The following is a 17,749-nucleotide window of genomic DNA, read 5'->3' as shown; positions in this document are numbered from 1 at the left end:
AATAAATAAATGGCCACCAATGAAAGTTTAGATACACCAGAAAAAAAAGGCCTTTAATCGAAAAAACTATACACGATGGAAAACAAAATGACCGCGAACCCTACACTAGGTACATATGAAAACCAAATGGCTTCTAATCATGGATTAAATTTACTGGAAAATACAATCGCTGCATAACATTCAAATTCCGCGCGATAATTGTTACGACGTTACCTGCCAGGAACCTCCTTATGGGACTACGAATTAAAATTTGGTTCCACCTCCTGCGAAGTGAAAGAGCTTACCACTCTCCCACCCAGCGCACGAAATTCTCCATTAATGAAAATGTCGGCTGAAATAAACAGCAGTAAACTCGCAGCTTTCTTGGCTCAAAGTGTCAACCTTTTTAGCAACATTTAGGGAAAACTTCTGGATGTTAATGTGGCTGAAATATTCCTTGAAAGTTCCACTCCGTTTATCGAAAGCTGGACCGGTTGCCAAAAGTGTTACTTTACATGTACAACGATAATAAAAGAAATCTATAAAGTGTTAGTTTAGAAAATCAAAGCCAAGGATGGCGCCTTATAAATCTGCTTCTACTGTTTTGGATAACTACAACCTCCAGACCAGTTTGGAAGGAAAATTGACACGAGTTGTCACAAAAGATCAAATTTCACAAAGATAAAAACTTTCAAAATATTTTTATTACTAATCTAATTTTTGCATGTCTTGTGAAGGGCCCACAATAGAACGTCGTTGCCGTAAAGCATCGTGGCCAGGGTATCTGGTTGACCCGAAAACACCCTCCGTGCAGTATCGTCAAGACTCTGAATAATTCTTTGTACCCCTAAGAGAATCCTTAAACACAAATATAAAACATTGGTTTAAAATAAGCTTATAAGAACGCAAATAAATTGAATATACCTAATACACTCCTCGGCTCCAGAAGGCGTAATCGGGTCATCCGCAAACTCTGGCGGTGTGTGCGGAGGCCGTCCTCCTCCTCCTGGGGGAACATCATTGGGGCTCCCGACCCCGCGGCAGCAGCAGCAGCTACATAACCCTGTTTGGGGGACCCTTCCGGCCAACCCAGTCCGTCCTGTTGACAGTCTTTCCATTGACTGCTATGTAATGAAAATAATATTAATCTAAAAAAGTAGTAAATATCAATTCAAAAGGGGTTTATTAAACATGAAATATCTTATTCATTAGAGGACCAAGTCTTCAGGCGATGTAGTTTATATAAAAAATTTAATACTTACAACAGCGGGTCCGGCGATAAAAGTTGGAGGGCCGTTGCCTGCCGCACAAACTCAAAACAGAACGGATGGGCGGGCGGGGAATCAGTGAGATCAACCAACTATGTTGGGGGGCATGGATGGGCGAGGGGTCCATCGTAGATTTCTTGGATTCAAAGGTTCCCATCTGGAAACAGGTGAATTGGGTGTCCATCTGTAATGTAGGTTTAGTGGAGACATTTCACGATATGGTAACCTCATGGCCCGTGGTCGAACTATTTATAGGGTCGGTCGGTGCTACGTGGTGTATTGGGCAATCCCCACCTGTAGTACCATGTGCACCTCTAATGGGTAATTGTTGTTGTAAACCAGAACACTTAAAATAACCCCTAATACACTGATAGACGGGTGAAGAGGGTTTTTTTTCGGTTAATCTCTGATAGTGCTTCATTTTTCAAATACAAAAGAGTTTGGTGAACAATAGGTTAAATAAATCTGTTTAAAAATAATTAAACCAAAAGTAGGTAAGTCAAGTAACGGCTATATAAACCTAATATTCGGAAAGATCACGGAAATATCTACAAATCGAATACACGCTTGCCTATAATCAGTTGGAAGTTCACGAATTAATGTTAAATAAAATATCGCTGACCCCCTTAAAGGCCGAGAACAGAGCGGTCAATCGATTTGTCATAGATGTCAGTTAAGCTCTCACGCGTCAAAACATCGAGTACATGATTAGAGGTGTAGAAATTCGCCCTGTTCTCGGTCTTTAAAAGGTTCGAGAGGATGCGAGTTTGGTTGGCGAACGTCCAAGAAACGGTTAGCTTGGAACAAGGGTTGGGTTTCGATAAGAAAAACCGTTGGGACAAAATGAAAATTGAAATATACGCTTACTCAAAACAGATAAATGGCTTATCTAGCGAAATTGAAAAAAGTATTCCATAAATAATCTTAACAGTTGTGTAGATCGTGAAAATACCTACAAAACGTATATACATTTAATAACAAACATTGGTAGGATACTATTGTAAATAGTTATTTTGGCGAAGCACTAGTAAGCCTACGATATCTTGTGTAATTTATTACGGCTATACCGTAATAGCTAACGTTTTTCAAAATTCATATTCGTGTTGTTTATTGTACATAAAAAACTACGAAAAGTTGAAAAAAACGTAATGTACTTAAATTAATTATTTCTAACCATATACTTTTAAATAATTAATTATATGGATAACGATTATCAAGCTTAATCGTAACTATTAATCAAATTAATAGTAATATTAGAATTAACAGTACATTTAAGCATATTTCTTGGCATGAAATCGGTTGAGGTTAATAATTATTGACAGAAAAGATATAAAACGCGAACGAAGATACAAAAATCGAAATAAAAAGGTAACAAGGGTCAATCAGCGGGTGGTCTTAATAGTGACCTATAAATACGGGATGTGTTTTGATAAAAAAATCAGATCTCGACAGCACTCGAAATCGCCTCAACATGGACAGCGTCTCTTCAGTATGGAGTCTTGTAGAGTTGGTGGAAATAAGACCTTGGAGTTTAAACCATCTCATAGGATTTTATTTTACGTTATGCGTGTTTTTGAGAGTAGACCCTAAGATTCCCTTAACGGCTTTACCTAACATTTTTAAAAATTTAGAGTTAAAACTAATTGAGAGTTTTATAGAAATATTAAACGCATTACGCAATGTTCGGCTATCACCAGAGTTATGCAACTCTTCTGGAGTCATATACCCGATCGCTATTCCACCTTCTACTTTAATCGATATCAAAACAGAATGTTATATATTAACGCCTAGAACCAAATGATCGAAGAAATTATGTCATGTCAGTTTGTCGCTCCCATAATCGAATTCTTTCAAGAACAAGATGGTAAGTCTATATATCAGGCACTCTCTCCGCAGTGACGCCATTGTACGGATATTATAGCCATGTTGGACGAATTTTTAATTTCTCAAATTTTCGGTGAGTCACCGACTGATTCGTTAGTTCAGGAGAACTTGGAAACTACGGAGGAAGATATCGAGCGAGTATCTGCCCAATTATTGAACAATTACTTAAAAATTTTCGAAAATCAGGTTGGCGGCGGAGCGCGAGACAAAGTGATGTGACCAATTGCAAAATATTGGAACGAAACGTAACCGATTTCCCCAAATTTGGTATTCGAGGTTTACAAATAACCGTAAAATTGTCGAATGATATCGTGGGAGGTATCGAAAGACGTGGCGGCCCACGATTACGTGCAAATAATATTGCGCAGCGCGGTGTTAGACGTTCATAGGCCCGACATTGAACTCAGTTTTAAACGCAGAGACCAGCTCGATATACAACTATTATTCGACCAAATAGAAGATATTTTGTACGATGACGAATTGGATAAAATTTTTTCTCAATCCAGTCACTATAACTTATTCAGTCGTACGTTTACCGAGCGGATACGGGAGATCTAAAATTAAAAATGTTCAAAATTTCCAAGTCTTTACGAGGAGCCGCCGAGGCGTATTCTCAATTCGAAGTAGCGATTCGATTTGTTTGGCAAGAGCTATTAGTGTCGGAATAGCCCACCAGAAAGACCAGAGTAACAAATTAAACCTATCGTATAAGAAGGCATACGATACAATTTCGCATTGCGCTATAAATAACCCTACCCAAAAGAAAGCCGCCTTAGAATTACGCGACAAGGCCGGAGTTTCAATATCCGAATGCGGCTCCCCCGAATCGTATAAAAAATTCCAAGCGTATTTAATAGACTTCGATTCTGGTGTTCCAAATTCGTAATAACGCACCCGTACTGGTCTTGGGTCCCAACAACCCCGAAGATGATAGACCCCGGATATCTCTCTTAAACGAAGCGAATCACTATAACCTAATAACGAAACTTAAACCATTATTTGGTAAAGAACATTTTGTCGAGAAATGCTTAGAAATCTTCAGATACGTCTATAGACATAAATGCCATGAATACTGTTTTTCATGTCAACGCGCTATGAAATGCGAAGGTCTCGTGCGAAAATGCTCTGAATGTCAGCGATAGCTTAAGGGTGATAACTGTTTCGCGACAAACAAGTCGGCGTTAGCGGGAAAATTGCCCCTGTGCGGTAGACTATATCATTGCAACGGTTGCTTAAAGTTATTTGATATGAACAAAAGAGCTAAATGCCCTCACGAATGCGGCGAAATGTATTGTTACTCGTGCGCCACCTTCCGACCGTCGAATCATTTATGTTACATAGAAATAATTACCGAAGCGCCGATTAAACCTCAGGCGAAAAGAGCCTTGAAAAAGGTCCCTGGCCGGATGATGGTGTTTTTCGTTTTCGAATTCGTACAAACCCGTAAACCTAGCGAAAAACCAAAGTGTTATGTCCACGAAGCCGTATTATGTATGGCGGAATCATGTTGCGACCATAGACATAATAAAGAAATAGACACCTTACGCGGAGTTTGATTTTCCAAAAATTTACGGGAGCGATAACTAGCAGACAACCGGCAGTTGTTCTGTATTCCTGGGGTATTACGTGTAAAGCGCCACTTAAATCTAGTGGCGCTTTAGACTAGGCGCCCACTGGCTCTCTGTTTCGTATCCGTCCTGCCTTCCACAAGGCATTGTCTCCGTTACGAAGCAAAGGTTGTGGAAGCTAGGATGGAGACGTTACGAGGAGCAGTGAGCCCTTGGCCTAGGCCACGTAGTACCTAACGCTTAAGAATATTTATCCGGTTTAAAATCAGACGCAAAAACTTTAAGGGTGAATTTGATAAACGGGTAGTACTTTTATGTTAGCTAACATGTTTCATAATTCGTTTTGGTGATTTTTTTATTAAAAGGATATAGAAAGTGTCTTTTTACAAAAAATCTGTTTTTATTTGGTAAAAAAAGTTAATATTAGTGTTTTTACGCATTGCAATAACAAGTAAAACAATATCGGAAAATGTTTTATTCCATAAGTAGGATTAAATTATCATATTATTTCGATGAATATACATTCTTATTTAAAATCTTTGTATAACTAGGTTTCCCTTATCTAAACCTACAATACTTTCTCAATGGATAATTGCTGTAAATCGCGACACATTCAAATCATGATTTAATTTGTAATGATCACTTTTTAGAACGGGATATACAAATTGAAAATGGCAAAAGGTGGGTCCCACCAAAAGCCATTCCAACTCTGGTTTGGTTTCCATAGAATTAAAACCAGTAAAAATAGTCTAAATAATTTTTTATTTAATTTAAAGAAATTACATCCAGTTGAAAGTGAAATAGAAAAAACCAGTGTTGCTAACTTCTCACCTTTAAATTTTGACCAAGGATTATTTCGTGTAGGTTTAATTATGTTATTGTAATTTGAGCAAGATCTCCTTGGTTTTTAGCCAATTTTGTTTAGTTGTTATGAAGAGATATTCCTTTCTCTATAAAAGAAATGTAGTCTAAGAACTAGAACTGGCTGTATTACGAAATATTGTTGGCATGGACATCTTCCCAGATCACCACGAACATGTTTGATGCTGAAGTTGGAATCGAACATCATCATTAAGAAAGTTATTAATTTATATTGCAAGCTCAGACTCCACAAATTAGCGAAGGACAAAAATCTAGAAATGAAGGGTCATGCCATCAGACTTCAATTGTCAAAGCTAATTTTATTTCAAGGACAATAGCTATATACCTTTAGTAGAATCATCCATTTCATCAAAATTCCATTTTCTTTTGTTTACTATTTAGAATCTCAGAATATTCCCATAACAAGCCATAACCACAACACACCGGATAGTACACGAGTTACTTAAGCCTTTGACCAAATATCATTTCGCAATTAGAATTTTTTGGTTTTTAATTAAAAGATCATCTACTGCTTTTTATTTGGGTTTTGAAAGAATTAATTGACTTATTTAAAAATTATAATAAAAATTTACCTTATTTTAAATTCGCACAGCCAAAATATTAGAGAAAATAACGTCCGAGTACCGAAAAGATTACAAACTCGAACATGTGTGACGTGTCACGTGATGATTTTTTATTTTCTCAACTTATCGACAGGCGTCGCTTAAACGTGGTACCACAGGAATACGGAACAAATACCGGTTGTCTGCTTGGCGTCGCCTCCGTATTAACCGCCCGTAGAATCTTGGGTCTATTTCTTTATTATGTCTATGGTTGCGACACTTGCATCGACGACGTAGAAGGAATCCATTGCCCTCGCTGCGGTCCGAAGGGACATTCGTTCTTGGGCTCGAGTTGCGTGAAAGAATTTTTCGGCTATTTGCGCACGTTACATAAAGTCAAGAACGTCACGCTTCTCAGCCACAACGATTCTAACTACGACCATCAGCTTCTTTTACAGACTATTGTGGAAGCCGACGATACGTATTCGCCGACCGTATTCGGAATGGAACCAGGATCTTGCAGATTACACTTTTTAATCTTTCCTTTTTGGACAGTTATTGCTTGGTCCCAATTCCTCTCTCTAAATTTGCCACGACCTTTGAACTAGGTGGTGGGTTCCAAATTGGAAACTTTCCCCATTTCGTCCTGAACACCGTACCGAATATTTTCCAAATTTCGAAACCTAACGAAACGAATTTAATTTTACCCTCTCTGCCGCCGGTCGAGGCGTATGGAATCGACAATTTCAGCGCGAAAGACAACGCGTCTTTTTTGAAATGGCACGATCAAGAGTCCGCTCTCCGTAAGGAATTTAACAACGTGGAATCCTTGAAACTCTATTGCACCGACGACGTGCGTATTCGCGCTTCAGGCACCCTTCGTTTCCGACAAATATTTATGAATCTGTGGGACGTTGATCCGTTTCAAGTAGGAATTACTATCGCGTCAGTGGCTAGCGTCCTGTTACGCAAGAAAATTCTCGAGAAGGATAAGATTGGACTAATACCTAAACATTCTTATCGTCTTTTGGAAAACCCGTCTATTGAGGCACTCGAAAGCTCTAGTGGGAAAGCCACCATACGGGGGTAGAAATCGATTCCACACTGAATGGCAAAGAAGAGAAAGTTCTCAAGATGAACGTGGACGGAAAGGCGCGAAACACAATCTACCAGTACGCTGGCTGTATATGGCACGGCTGTTGCGAGTGTTCCGGCGCTGGCACGAACCGTAATGAATTGTTACACAGCAACCTGTACGATACGTTAAATATTCGTTTCAACAACACCATGAAAATCCATAACCGCCTCAAGGAGTTAGGGTATGATGTCGTAGAACGTTGGAGGTGTGAATGGAAAAAACTGAAAGCCGACGATCCGACAATTAAAGAGTTTTTCGGAAATTCAAATTTCTTCAAGAAATATCGTAATCCTCTTAATCCACGCTCGGCGTTCTTCGGAGGCCGTGTCAATACGTTAAGGACCCCGGCAAAATATTTTACTTTGACATCTGCTCCTTGCACCCCTTCATAAACAAGACAGGAGAAATTCCCATAGGCCACCCGGAGATATTGTTGTTAAATATACCCGAAGTGTTGGATTTCGAGGGGCTTCTTTCTTGCGAAGTTTTACCGCGAAACGATTTATACCGTCCCGTTTTACCATTTCGTACGTCTAAGGGAAATATCGTTTTTTCACTCTGATGAACTTGCGCGGAAACACGTTCCAGGGTGATGGCAACCATACCGAAGACGAGCGGATCCTGACCGGTACCTGGGTGGTCGACGAGCTTTGTAAAGCCGAACAGCGTAACTACGTTATAAAGACCAAATACAAAGCGTGGAGATACCAAGTACGATAAAAAAACTGATTCCGGAGGCGTATTTAAAGACAACGTAAATTGTTTTCTAAAACGTAAACAAGAGTCCTCGAACTGCCCCCCGGGCTGCGATACTCCCGAAGAGAAGAAAGCGTACATCACCGCCTATGAAGCCGCCGAAGGAATTCAATTACACGCCACAAAAATCCAGAAAAACGAAGGAGTTCGTGCCATATCCAAGCTACTTCTTTATTCTATGTGGGGTATGTATCTCTAACAAGCAAATTTCAAAATAAAAAACGAATTTACTTTTCTCGCTCTCTTTACAGAGAAATTAGGTCAGCGTAATTTGGTGACAAAGACGGAAATTATTAAAGACCCGAAGACGTTTTTCGAGCTTTTACAGAACCCCAAAGTCAACGTGAAATCCGTCTTGACCATCACCGACGAAGCTCTCCTCGTAAAATGGATCCCTTGCCAAGAAGCCGAAATCCAGCTTAAGTACACTAAAACCGTGATCGTCGCGTACACAACCTGTCAAGCCAGACTGGCGTTGCTGGATTATATGGATGAAGTGGGCGTCTTAAATCTTTATCACGATACCGACGCTATCGTATATTACAGTCCGACCAGCGAGGCCCTAATTAAAAAGGGGCCCTTCCTGGATGATACGACGTGCGAATTCACCCCGACGTACGGTCCAGGAGTGTATATTTCGGAATTTGTGTCGGCGGGACCAAAAAATTATAGTTACTGGGTCGAGTCGCTTGCTACCGGTAAACGATTCGCCGTCACGAAATGCAAAGGCTTCCGAATAAATTGTACTAACCAATATATCATAAACGGCGATAGTTTGAAAGCCACGTTAGGAGTGACTCTCGAAACACCCGTCGATTCATTTAAAGTAGATCTGCCCCGTCAAATTCGTCGTCTACCCGATCAAACGTTAGTCAGCGTGGATTTATTTAAAACGTATCGAGTGCTCGTCGATAAAGTCAGAGTATTAGACAATTGGTGTTGAAAAATTAACTGTTTTGGCTCTACTTTTCAAACTTCACGCGGAACTCGCATTTTTGTCTCGTTCGAAATACCGTGATTTGATGTCTCGCGACACGCTTTTTATTATATTTTTCAAATCTATTTTGTCGTTAGTCTTAAATAAATATTGTTTCGGAAAGGTTTAGTTTTTGTGTTCCCCAGTTCTTTGTCTTTCACTCATCCACATTTTCATAGCGTAATTATTATTATTCGCGGTTCTCAACACAACATAATGGTGCCGAAACCCGGGAAGACAGGAAGCTTTAGATCGGATACTTAGGCAAAGTATTAGGCGTGTTGAATCGAGTCAAGTAATTAAGCTGTCAGAAAAATGTCGAATTTAGAGCGTTTGAAGGTCAAACGGGAGAAAATTAGAGACAAAACGAAAGGTTACATAGCCGAATTGAATACGCAACTTGGGGAACCGAGACCGGAGGGGGATGCGCTAACACAGTTAAGTGGAACTGGCAGATTTATCCAACGCGGTGGATGAAGCTTTCGAGTTTAATAGCCAGATTATCACAGCGATTACAAATGCGGAACTTCAGCTAAATAATGTTCAGAATTCTAAGGAACGTTCGTTACCACCATCGGACAGTGAATCTGGAGAAGATGGCGACTCCAGCGGACGGGAAGGACGGCACAGCAGCCGCGCACTAGGGCGTTCGGTACGGCGGGAAATTACAAGACCATCGGTCAAACTACCCAAGCTTACCATCAACAAATACGACGGATCAACATCCACCTGGCAAGACTTTTGGATGAGTTTCGAGTCCATACACGAGTCATCATTACGGACAACGGATAAGTTTAATTACTTGCATTCATTGTTAGAGGGAAAAGCGCTAAGAACAATAATGGGCTTACCTCGGACCAAAGAAAATTACAAGGCCGCTATAAAACTCCTGACGGACAGATATGGAGACGCTAACGCATTAGAGGACGAGCTCACAGAGAAGCTATTAAATTTGACTCCAGTAAGAAGAGCTACCGACATCGGGGCGCTTAGACAATTGTTTGACACAATTGAAGTTCAAATTAAGGGACTAGAATCTTTAGGCGTAATGACTCAGAGTTATGGCAGGTTTCTTTGCTCTATAATAACGAGAAGTATTCCCCAAGAAATAACGCTAGAATTTAATCGACAGCGTAAGGACAATTCGCCAATGAATGTAGACGAGTTGATAAAGTTTCTGGGCAGGGAAATCATGTGTAGAGAACGCACGGCTGTTCTTTATGTGCGCAACAATGACAAAGATAGAGAAAGGGAAAGAGAGAAGGATAAGGAGTCGGTACGAAAATGGTCAGGTAGTGTGGAAAATCTACCATCGGCAGCCACCCTGTCGACCATCACTAAAACTAGAAAATTTTGCGTATTTTGTGGGCGAAATAATCACGTTTCTGAGGAATGCAAACGGTATGGGGTCTCAGAGAGACGTGTTCAGGTACGAAAGAAGGGTAAATGCTACATTTGCTTGGGAGGGAGCCACATGGCTAGGGAATGCGGGAAAAGGGACACACCTTGTAAGGGGTGCGGGGGCTTGCACCATATAGCTCTATGTGAGGGAGAAACTGTAAAAGATGAGGAAAATAAAAAAAACAGTCCTAAAGAAGTTGAGAAACCCAAGGAGGGGAAGGAAACTACGGTCACGACTTCGACCAATTTAGTCCAGGGGGACTACAAGTTCCGGGAAGCTAGAGGTGTAGTTTATTTACAAACTGCAGGCGTGCTATTGTCCAAGGCAGACCAAAACGACACAGGGTCGGGAATACGGGCTAGGTGCCTACTTGACAATGGAAGTCAGAGAACTTACATAAGGGAAGATTTAGCTAAACCATTACGTTTACCCGTGACAGGGAAGGAAACGTTAACACTTCATAGTTTCGGGAATAAGGAAGGCCAACGAATTACCACAAATAGGGTAAAACTCACGGTTAAAAATTTTAGGGACCCGAGCAAATTAATTGAAATTGAAGCTTTAGTACGGCCAGAATTGTGCAGTGCCATAATATCGGTACCCGGGGAGGAAGCCGAATCTCTCTTTAGGAAAAGGGGGATGGAATTAGCGGATGGGAGTTTAGAAATTGGACTACAGAACGAGCGCATTGGGCTATTAATCGGGAACGATTACTATTGGAGAGTCGTTAGCGAGAAAAGAGTTGAAAGGCTAGGACCCGCTTTGGTAGCGGCAAAAACATTGTTTGGGTGGACCCTCCAAGGTCAGTCACATATCGCCACAAATATGGTAGTCAGTGAAAGCATTTCGATGCACGTCGCGACTGTTAAGGACAATTTAAGTAATCAAATTAAGACATTTTGGGATCTAGAGACCTTAGGGATAAAACCGGCGGAAACTCTCGTAGATTCAGGTAATGACGAAACGTTAGAAAAATTTGAAAATGCAATTAAATGGGTAGGGGAAAGGTATCAGGTACCTCTTCTCTGGAGCTCAAATACCGAGATGCTCGAAGATAATTGGAAGGTTGTTAGAAGAAGAACCGAAAATCTTTACAAGAAATTTCGAGAAAATCCTAGTTTGCACAAAGAATATCACGCGGTAGTGCAGGAGCAAATAGACAACGGAGTACTCGAAAAGGTTCCAAAAAATGAGAAACCAAAAAAGCCTACATTTTACCTACTACATCGGGAAGTTAAACGGACGGATTGCGAAACTACTAGCCTAAGAGTGGTTTGTGACGGGTCATCACACGCGCAGGGAAAACAATCGCTCAATAGTTGTCTTAAACAAGGACCAAATATGAATCGGAATATACTAGATCTTTTAATTAGCTTCCGTATTGACGAAGTGGCATTTACCGCAGACATCGAAAAGGCATTTTTACAGATAGCGCTCGACCCGAAAGACCGCGATGCGGTACGGTTTTTATGGAACGCCGACTCGACCGAGAATAGGTTTGACACCTATCGATTCACGCGAGTCCTCTTTGGGGCTACATGTAGTCCATTCCTTTTGAACGCCACTGTGGAACATCATTTGAAAACGGTCGAAACCGAGTACCCGCGTGCTGTGAAGATGATACGAGAACGGAAATACGTTGACGATTTACTAGGCGGGAGCCAAAGACTCGAGAGAAGTCATCAAACGCGCCAACATGAACCTTCGAAAGTTCCAGACGAATTCGCCGGAGCTTCGCCAAGCGTGGACGGAAAACAACATCCCTCAAGGAGGAGGCGGGACGAATTCGAAAGTTCTTGGTTTAACTTGGAATACAGATCAGGACACACTTTCCATCAACATTAAATCACTTTTAGATCAATTAGACCAACGGGAAAACACCAAACGCGGTGTGCTACAAATCGTGGCTATGATATATGATCCACTCGGACTGCTCGCGCCTTTTACGATTAACGGTAAACTTCTAATGAAACAAATATGGAACGATAAGGATCGGAGATGGGATGATCCACTACCGGAAGATTTGGCTTCCAAAGTGGTGCGAGGAGCTTCCGCGTATCACCGAAATAAACATACCCAGGTGCTATTTTCATCAACATTCGGATCAAGACAAGATTGTAGCACAAGAACTCGTGTGTTTTTGCGACGCGAGTGAGAAAGCTTTCGCGACTGTTGTCTATTTGAGATACGAGTGCGAATCGGGAAAATTTGGAAGCATCCTAGTAGCGGCGAAAACTAGGGTCGCGCCACCGGTCAGCAAAGTGAAAAGGACGGTAAAATCAGACGGCGTGGTACCAGGAAATCAGGAAGAACCGACAATTAGTTTACCACGTCTGGAGCTTTTAGGCGCGCTATTAGGAGCCAGACTAACGAGCCAAATAAAGCATAACAATTTTTGGGATAGAATAAGCCGCGTAAGATACTTTACCGACTCAACTATCGCGCTGGGATGGATTAGGAAGAGCCATAAAGACTTCTTACCTTTCGTTAGCAATCGGGTTAGCGAGATTCAGAAATTTACAGAGCCATCCGATTGGAACCACGTCAGCGGAGTCGATAATCCGGCTGATTTCCCAACAAGGGGTCTCAAAATCAAAACGATGGCGCATTTAAAAAAATGGTGGGAAGGTCCTACGTGGCTAAAACAACCGGAAGAGAACTGGCCGAAATTTAAAGTAAATTCCGACGATCGCGAGAATGACACAGAGCTTCGGAAGAAAATCGAACCGGAATTGAAGGAGATAACCGAAGGAACAGCATTCCAGGGAAGATGCACTACGACTCCAGTTCCAGTATCGGTATTGGATTGGCAGAGGTATGGCAACTTTGAAAAATTAGTCAGAGTAGTCGGAAGGATCTCTAGACTGGCCAACAGAGCCAGAGGTAAAGAGACCAGAAACTGACGGCGGAAGATTTACTAGCGGCGGAGACAACCATCGTTCGTTTAGTCCAGAGTGAAACATTCACGGAGGAAATTTTCAAGCTACACAAAGGAGAAAAGGTTGACAAGAAATCAATTATATCAGCGCTAGATCCCATCCTAGACACGGACGAGCTGATTCGCGTTGGCGTACGCCTTCAACAAGCGGACTTCTCGTACGCCGAGAAACATCCACTGATACTACCAGACAAGCATCGTTTTACGAACCTCGTCGTCGACTACCATCACAATCGGGTGATGCACGCGGGCATCAATGGTACTATAGCGGATCTTCGCGAGCGTTACTGGATTTTGCGGTCGCGCCAGAAGGTGAAATCGCGAATTAAACTCTGCATTATTTGCAAAAAATTCAAAAGTCAGCCGGGAAACGCGATTATGGCACCGTTACCCAGCGATCGAGTAACAAAAGCTCCAGCTTTCAATACGACTGGTATTGATTTTTGCGGTCCAGTATACGTCAAGGGTGAAACGGGTCAAACTAAAGCATATATTGCTTTATTTTCATGCGCGGTGACCAGAGCACTTCATTTGGAAATGGTCACGGACCTATCGGCAGAAAAATTCATATATTCGCTTCGAAGATTTATGTCGTTTCGCGGAATTCCGGCAGTTATCTACAGCGATAACGCGTTAACCTTTAAGAGAGCTGAACAAGACCTCAAGGAGATCTTTGGAGCAATTAGAAGTAAGGCTGTGGAAGATTTCTTGGCGAGCTCCAGAATCAGATGGAAATACATCGTAGAAAAGGCGGCTTGGTGGGGAGGATTTTACGAACGAATGGTTCGCTCCATCAAGACCCACCTTAGGAAAACAATTGGGAAGGCGTATCTCACTTTGGAGCAGATGCAAACGGTGGTGGCTGAAATCGCAGCCACATTGAATTCTCGTCCTCTCACGTTTCAGTACGCGGATAAAGGCGAACCTATGCCTTTAACGCCAGGGCACTTCCTAACCCAAGGAAGACTGACAACTCTACCGTCAAAGATTTTCAGCGCAACGGAACGGGTCTCCAGCTCCAGGGAAGAACTGATCCAAAAATATAGACACCAGCAGACTTTGCTGGATCGGTTTTGGAATCGTTGGCACAAAGATTACCTTCTAGAGCTACGGTCAGCTCACGAGCGAAAACCAGTGGAGAGCGGTACGCGTTTCAAAGTCGGGGATATCGCTTTAATTGCAGACAACGTTCCACGGTTTTTGTGGAAAACTGGAATAATTGTCGAATTGTTTAAAGGACGTAGCGACGGAATTGTGCGTTCGTGTAACTTGAGATTGCCAAATCGGAATGTTATAAAACGGCCGATACAATTGGTCTACCCATTAGAAGTTGATAAAAATGAACTATCAAGTTCATTCCGGGGGAGGGTGTTGAAAAATTAACTGTTTTGGCTCTACTTTTCAAACTTCACGCGGAACTCGCATTTTTTGTCTCGTTCGAAATACCGTGATTTGATGTCTCGCGACACGCTTTTTATTATATTTTTCAAATCTATTTTGTCGTTAGTCTTAAATAAATATTGTTTCGGAAAGGTTTGGTTTTTGTGTTCCCCAGTTCTTTGTCTTTCACTCATCCACATTTTCATAGCGTAATTATTATTATTCGCGGTTCTCAACACAACAATTACGAAACCGTTTCGTACGGTTACAATCGGCCCCCCTTTCCCGCCGACATCCTTACGCCTCGAACTTAGATAGGAGGTATGGTGTGGTCAGGCGTGACCCCCGCGACGCGACCGAGCGTGATCCGCGAAAGGTATATCTTTCTTATACATGTATAAGTTATCGTTGCTTGAAAAATTAAAAAATAAAAACTATAAAAACTTTGTTGGTTTTAATACCTATTTCATTATAGTTTTAGACACGAACCAGCATTATTCAATTTTATCATAGCTGCAACATAATGTTGTGCGGGCCGAGTCAGAGCGGGAAAACGTATTTCGCCGAGCAATTAATTAAACACAAAGACAAAATGTTCCAACCCAATATCGAAGAGGTTTATTGGCACTATAGCGAGTACCAACCTAATTTAGATAAATTAAAAGATAGCGTTATTTTCCGCGAAGGACTTCCCGATATTAGTGCGTTCGACGATTTGCAGGTAACCTTCAAAGGAGAGAAAGGCCAGTTATTCACCCGCGGCTCGCATCAAAATAAAGATTCCCGGGGCATTTCGCTGAACAGCCATTATTTAATATTATTTAAAAAATGTTCGTGACAAAGCGCAAATACTTCATTTGGCTAGACAGATTATGCTCGAAAATCCAAAATTTTTTATCGAGAGTGTTAGTGTCGCCACCAAGTTACCGAACTCTCACGTGGTATTGGATTTGCAAAAAGACGGCCCTGACGAATACCGAGTCAGGTCTGGTGTTTTTCCTGATCAACAGCTGATAGTCTACGTTTCAAAATAATACCAACCCAAACCCCCAGCCTTACGTCATTCGCTCTAAGATGTCCCAGGTCGTCAGGTCGCATAATACCGCGCCCGTCGCTTTGGGTAAATTAAAAGGCTGTAATCGTCGAGCTCTTTTAAGCGGCGCCGATAAGGGGTTATTAGACGCTCTGTCCGCCTGCGTTCATAATACTACTCGAGGTAATATTCCTCTTAAAAAACCCAAAGGTTCGCTTTGAAAAAACATAAACATACGCTGAGAAAAATCACTTCTAAGATTTTAACTTGGAAACGAAAGAAACAAATTCTTTAAATAAGAGAGAAAACGGATTTTTCTCGATATTAGTACCCATCATTACGTCGTTACTGGGTCCGCTAACGGGTCGCTATTAAGTTACGTTACGCTAAGAAGATATACTAAAAGATAATAGCACCGATGACCGTACGAAATGGAAATTGTACGAAGAACTACTTAAAAGTTGGGTAAAGAAAACGACACCGGATGTTGCGCAATACGAATCGTGGATAAATCTTTTGCCCGCCAGATATAGAGGGCAGGCTAGAGAATTATTTCAACAGTTGGCTTCGGACTCCGAACGCGTACGGTGGAAAGAAAAAGCTGAGGTTTTAATCGACGGGATCCGTGAACCCAACGCCGATATGAGGAATAAGTTTACCATTCGTTGAAACCCGTCGGAAAACGTCCCATAGGCTGGGAAAGGTTTCAAAGAATCGTCGCGCCAAAAGGGTACGAATCGGTAATCGTTAAAAAGAAAATATTTAAAATTCTAGTACGCCGCTGAAGAAACGATTGTGAAGTGGCAAAGAGAACACAGGGCTTCGGTTATGGGATGCTTATTAAAAAAAACTGAACGACTCTTATCCAACATATATTTCGACAGCAAACATCCAACTTCTTAGGAGGCACTACGAAATTGTACGAAGCCGTGAAAGAGCACGGTGTGTCTCTCGAAGAAGTGGAAAAATTCTTGCAAGGTCACGACGCTTTCACTCTTCACAAACATGTCATCAGAAAATTCAAGAGTCGTTGTTTGTACGTACACAACCGTTACGACTTGTACCAATTAGACTTATGCGATATGAGATCGTTGGTGCAATATAACGATCAATATACGTTCATTTTAACGGGAATCGACGCTTTTTTGAGAATAGGGTTCGCCGTACGTCTGAAAAGGAAAACCGGGGCGGAAGTCGTTCGAGCCTTAAAGATTATTTTCCAAGAGGGCCTTCCTATCAGGGTCCAATTCGACTAAGGCCGCGAATTTTTATACCTTCCAGTGAAGACGTACCTACGGGGGCTGGGTGTCAAATATTTCCCCCTCAGAGAACGAGGATGTCAAAGGAGCCCTTGTCGAGAGGTACAACAAAACGCATAGCAACTCTAATTTCGTCCACGCCTACCATCATTCCAAACACAGTAGCATAAAGATGGTGCCCGTCGACGTCAATGAACGCAACGTACTTCAAGATTATAAGAACATTTACAAACGTGAAAAGAAATCGACGAAAACTACGAAATGTCGAATTGATGTAAGCGATTATGTGCGGTTATTTAAACCCGCGGAGGCTTTCGCTAAAGGATATGATGTCAACCAGTGGCGTAAATAGCGCCCCCGCCCACCCCGCGGCGTGGGGGGGGGCGAGAACTAGGAGCCCCCAAACGTTTATGATTAAAATCGGTGCTTTTTAAAAGGGCCCCGAGTTGTTTTTCGCGGGGGGGGGCGGAGTTCCTAGTTACGTCGCTGATGTCAACTGGAGTACCGAGATTTTCAAGGTCGTCTTCAAGGGGACCAAGAAACCATTATTATTGTAGACGCGGCGGAACACGATTTTGGTGCTGAAGGAAGACCGGTAGCCCGAGTGTAAGAACTACCCACCGGACATTATCATTATTGATCATTTAATTAAAGAAATAAACGAAAATGCGATGTGTAAAGGGGTGGAAGCTTGTTTCGTTCACGACAGCTTAAGCGGACACGTTGCCCACGCCGAAAGTAACC

At 41.8% G+C, this 17,749-nt stretch overlaps 1 protein-coding gene across 1 annotated transcript; it reads left to right on the top strand.

The window, feature by feature from the left end:
- Positions 1–12,398: 12,398 nt before the first annotated feature.
- On the top strand, positions 12,399–17,002 carry LOC149949742 (uncharacterized). Its single transcript, XM_090169481.1, has 4 exons — positions 12,399–13,278; positions 13,344–14,445; positions 15,227–15,434; positions 16,631–17,002. The coding sequence occupies exons 1-4, from the start codon at positions 12,399–12,401 to the stop codon at positions 17,000–17,002; spliced, it is 2,562 nt and encodes an 853-aa protein (XP_090025607.1).
- Positions 17,003–17,749: the final 747 nt, after the last annotated feature.

The sequence above is a fragment of the Leiobunum rupestre genome, chromosome 3 (genome assembly GCF_980474605.1).
Source record: "Leiobunum rupestre chromosome 3, qqLeiRupe1.1.hap1, whole genome shotgun sequence".
NCBI lineage: Eukaryota > Metazoa > Arthropoda > Arachnida > Opiliones > Sclerosomatidae > Leiobunum > Leiobunum rupestre.
The sequence above is the reverse complement of the archived record's forward strand: the minus strand, read 5'-3'. Positions and strand labels throughout refer to the sequence as shown.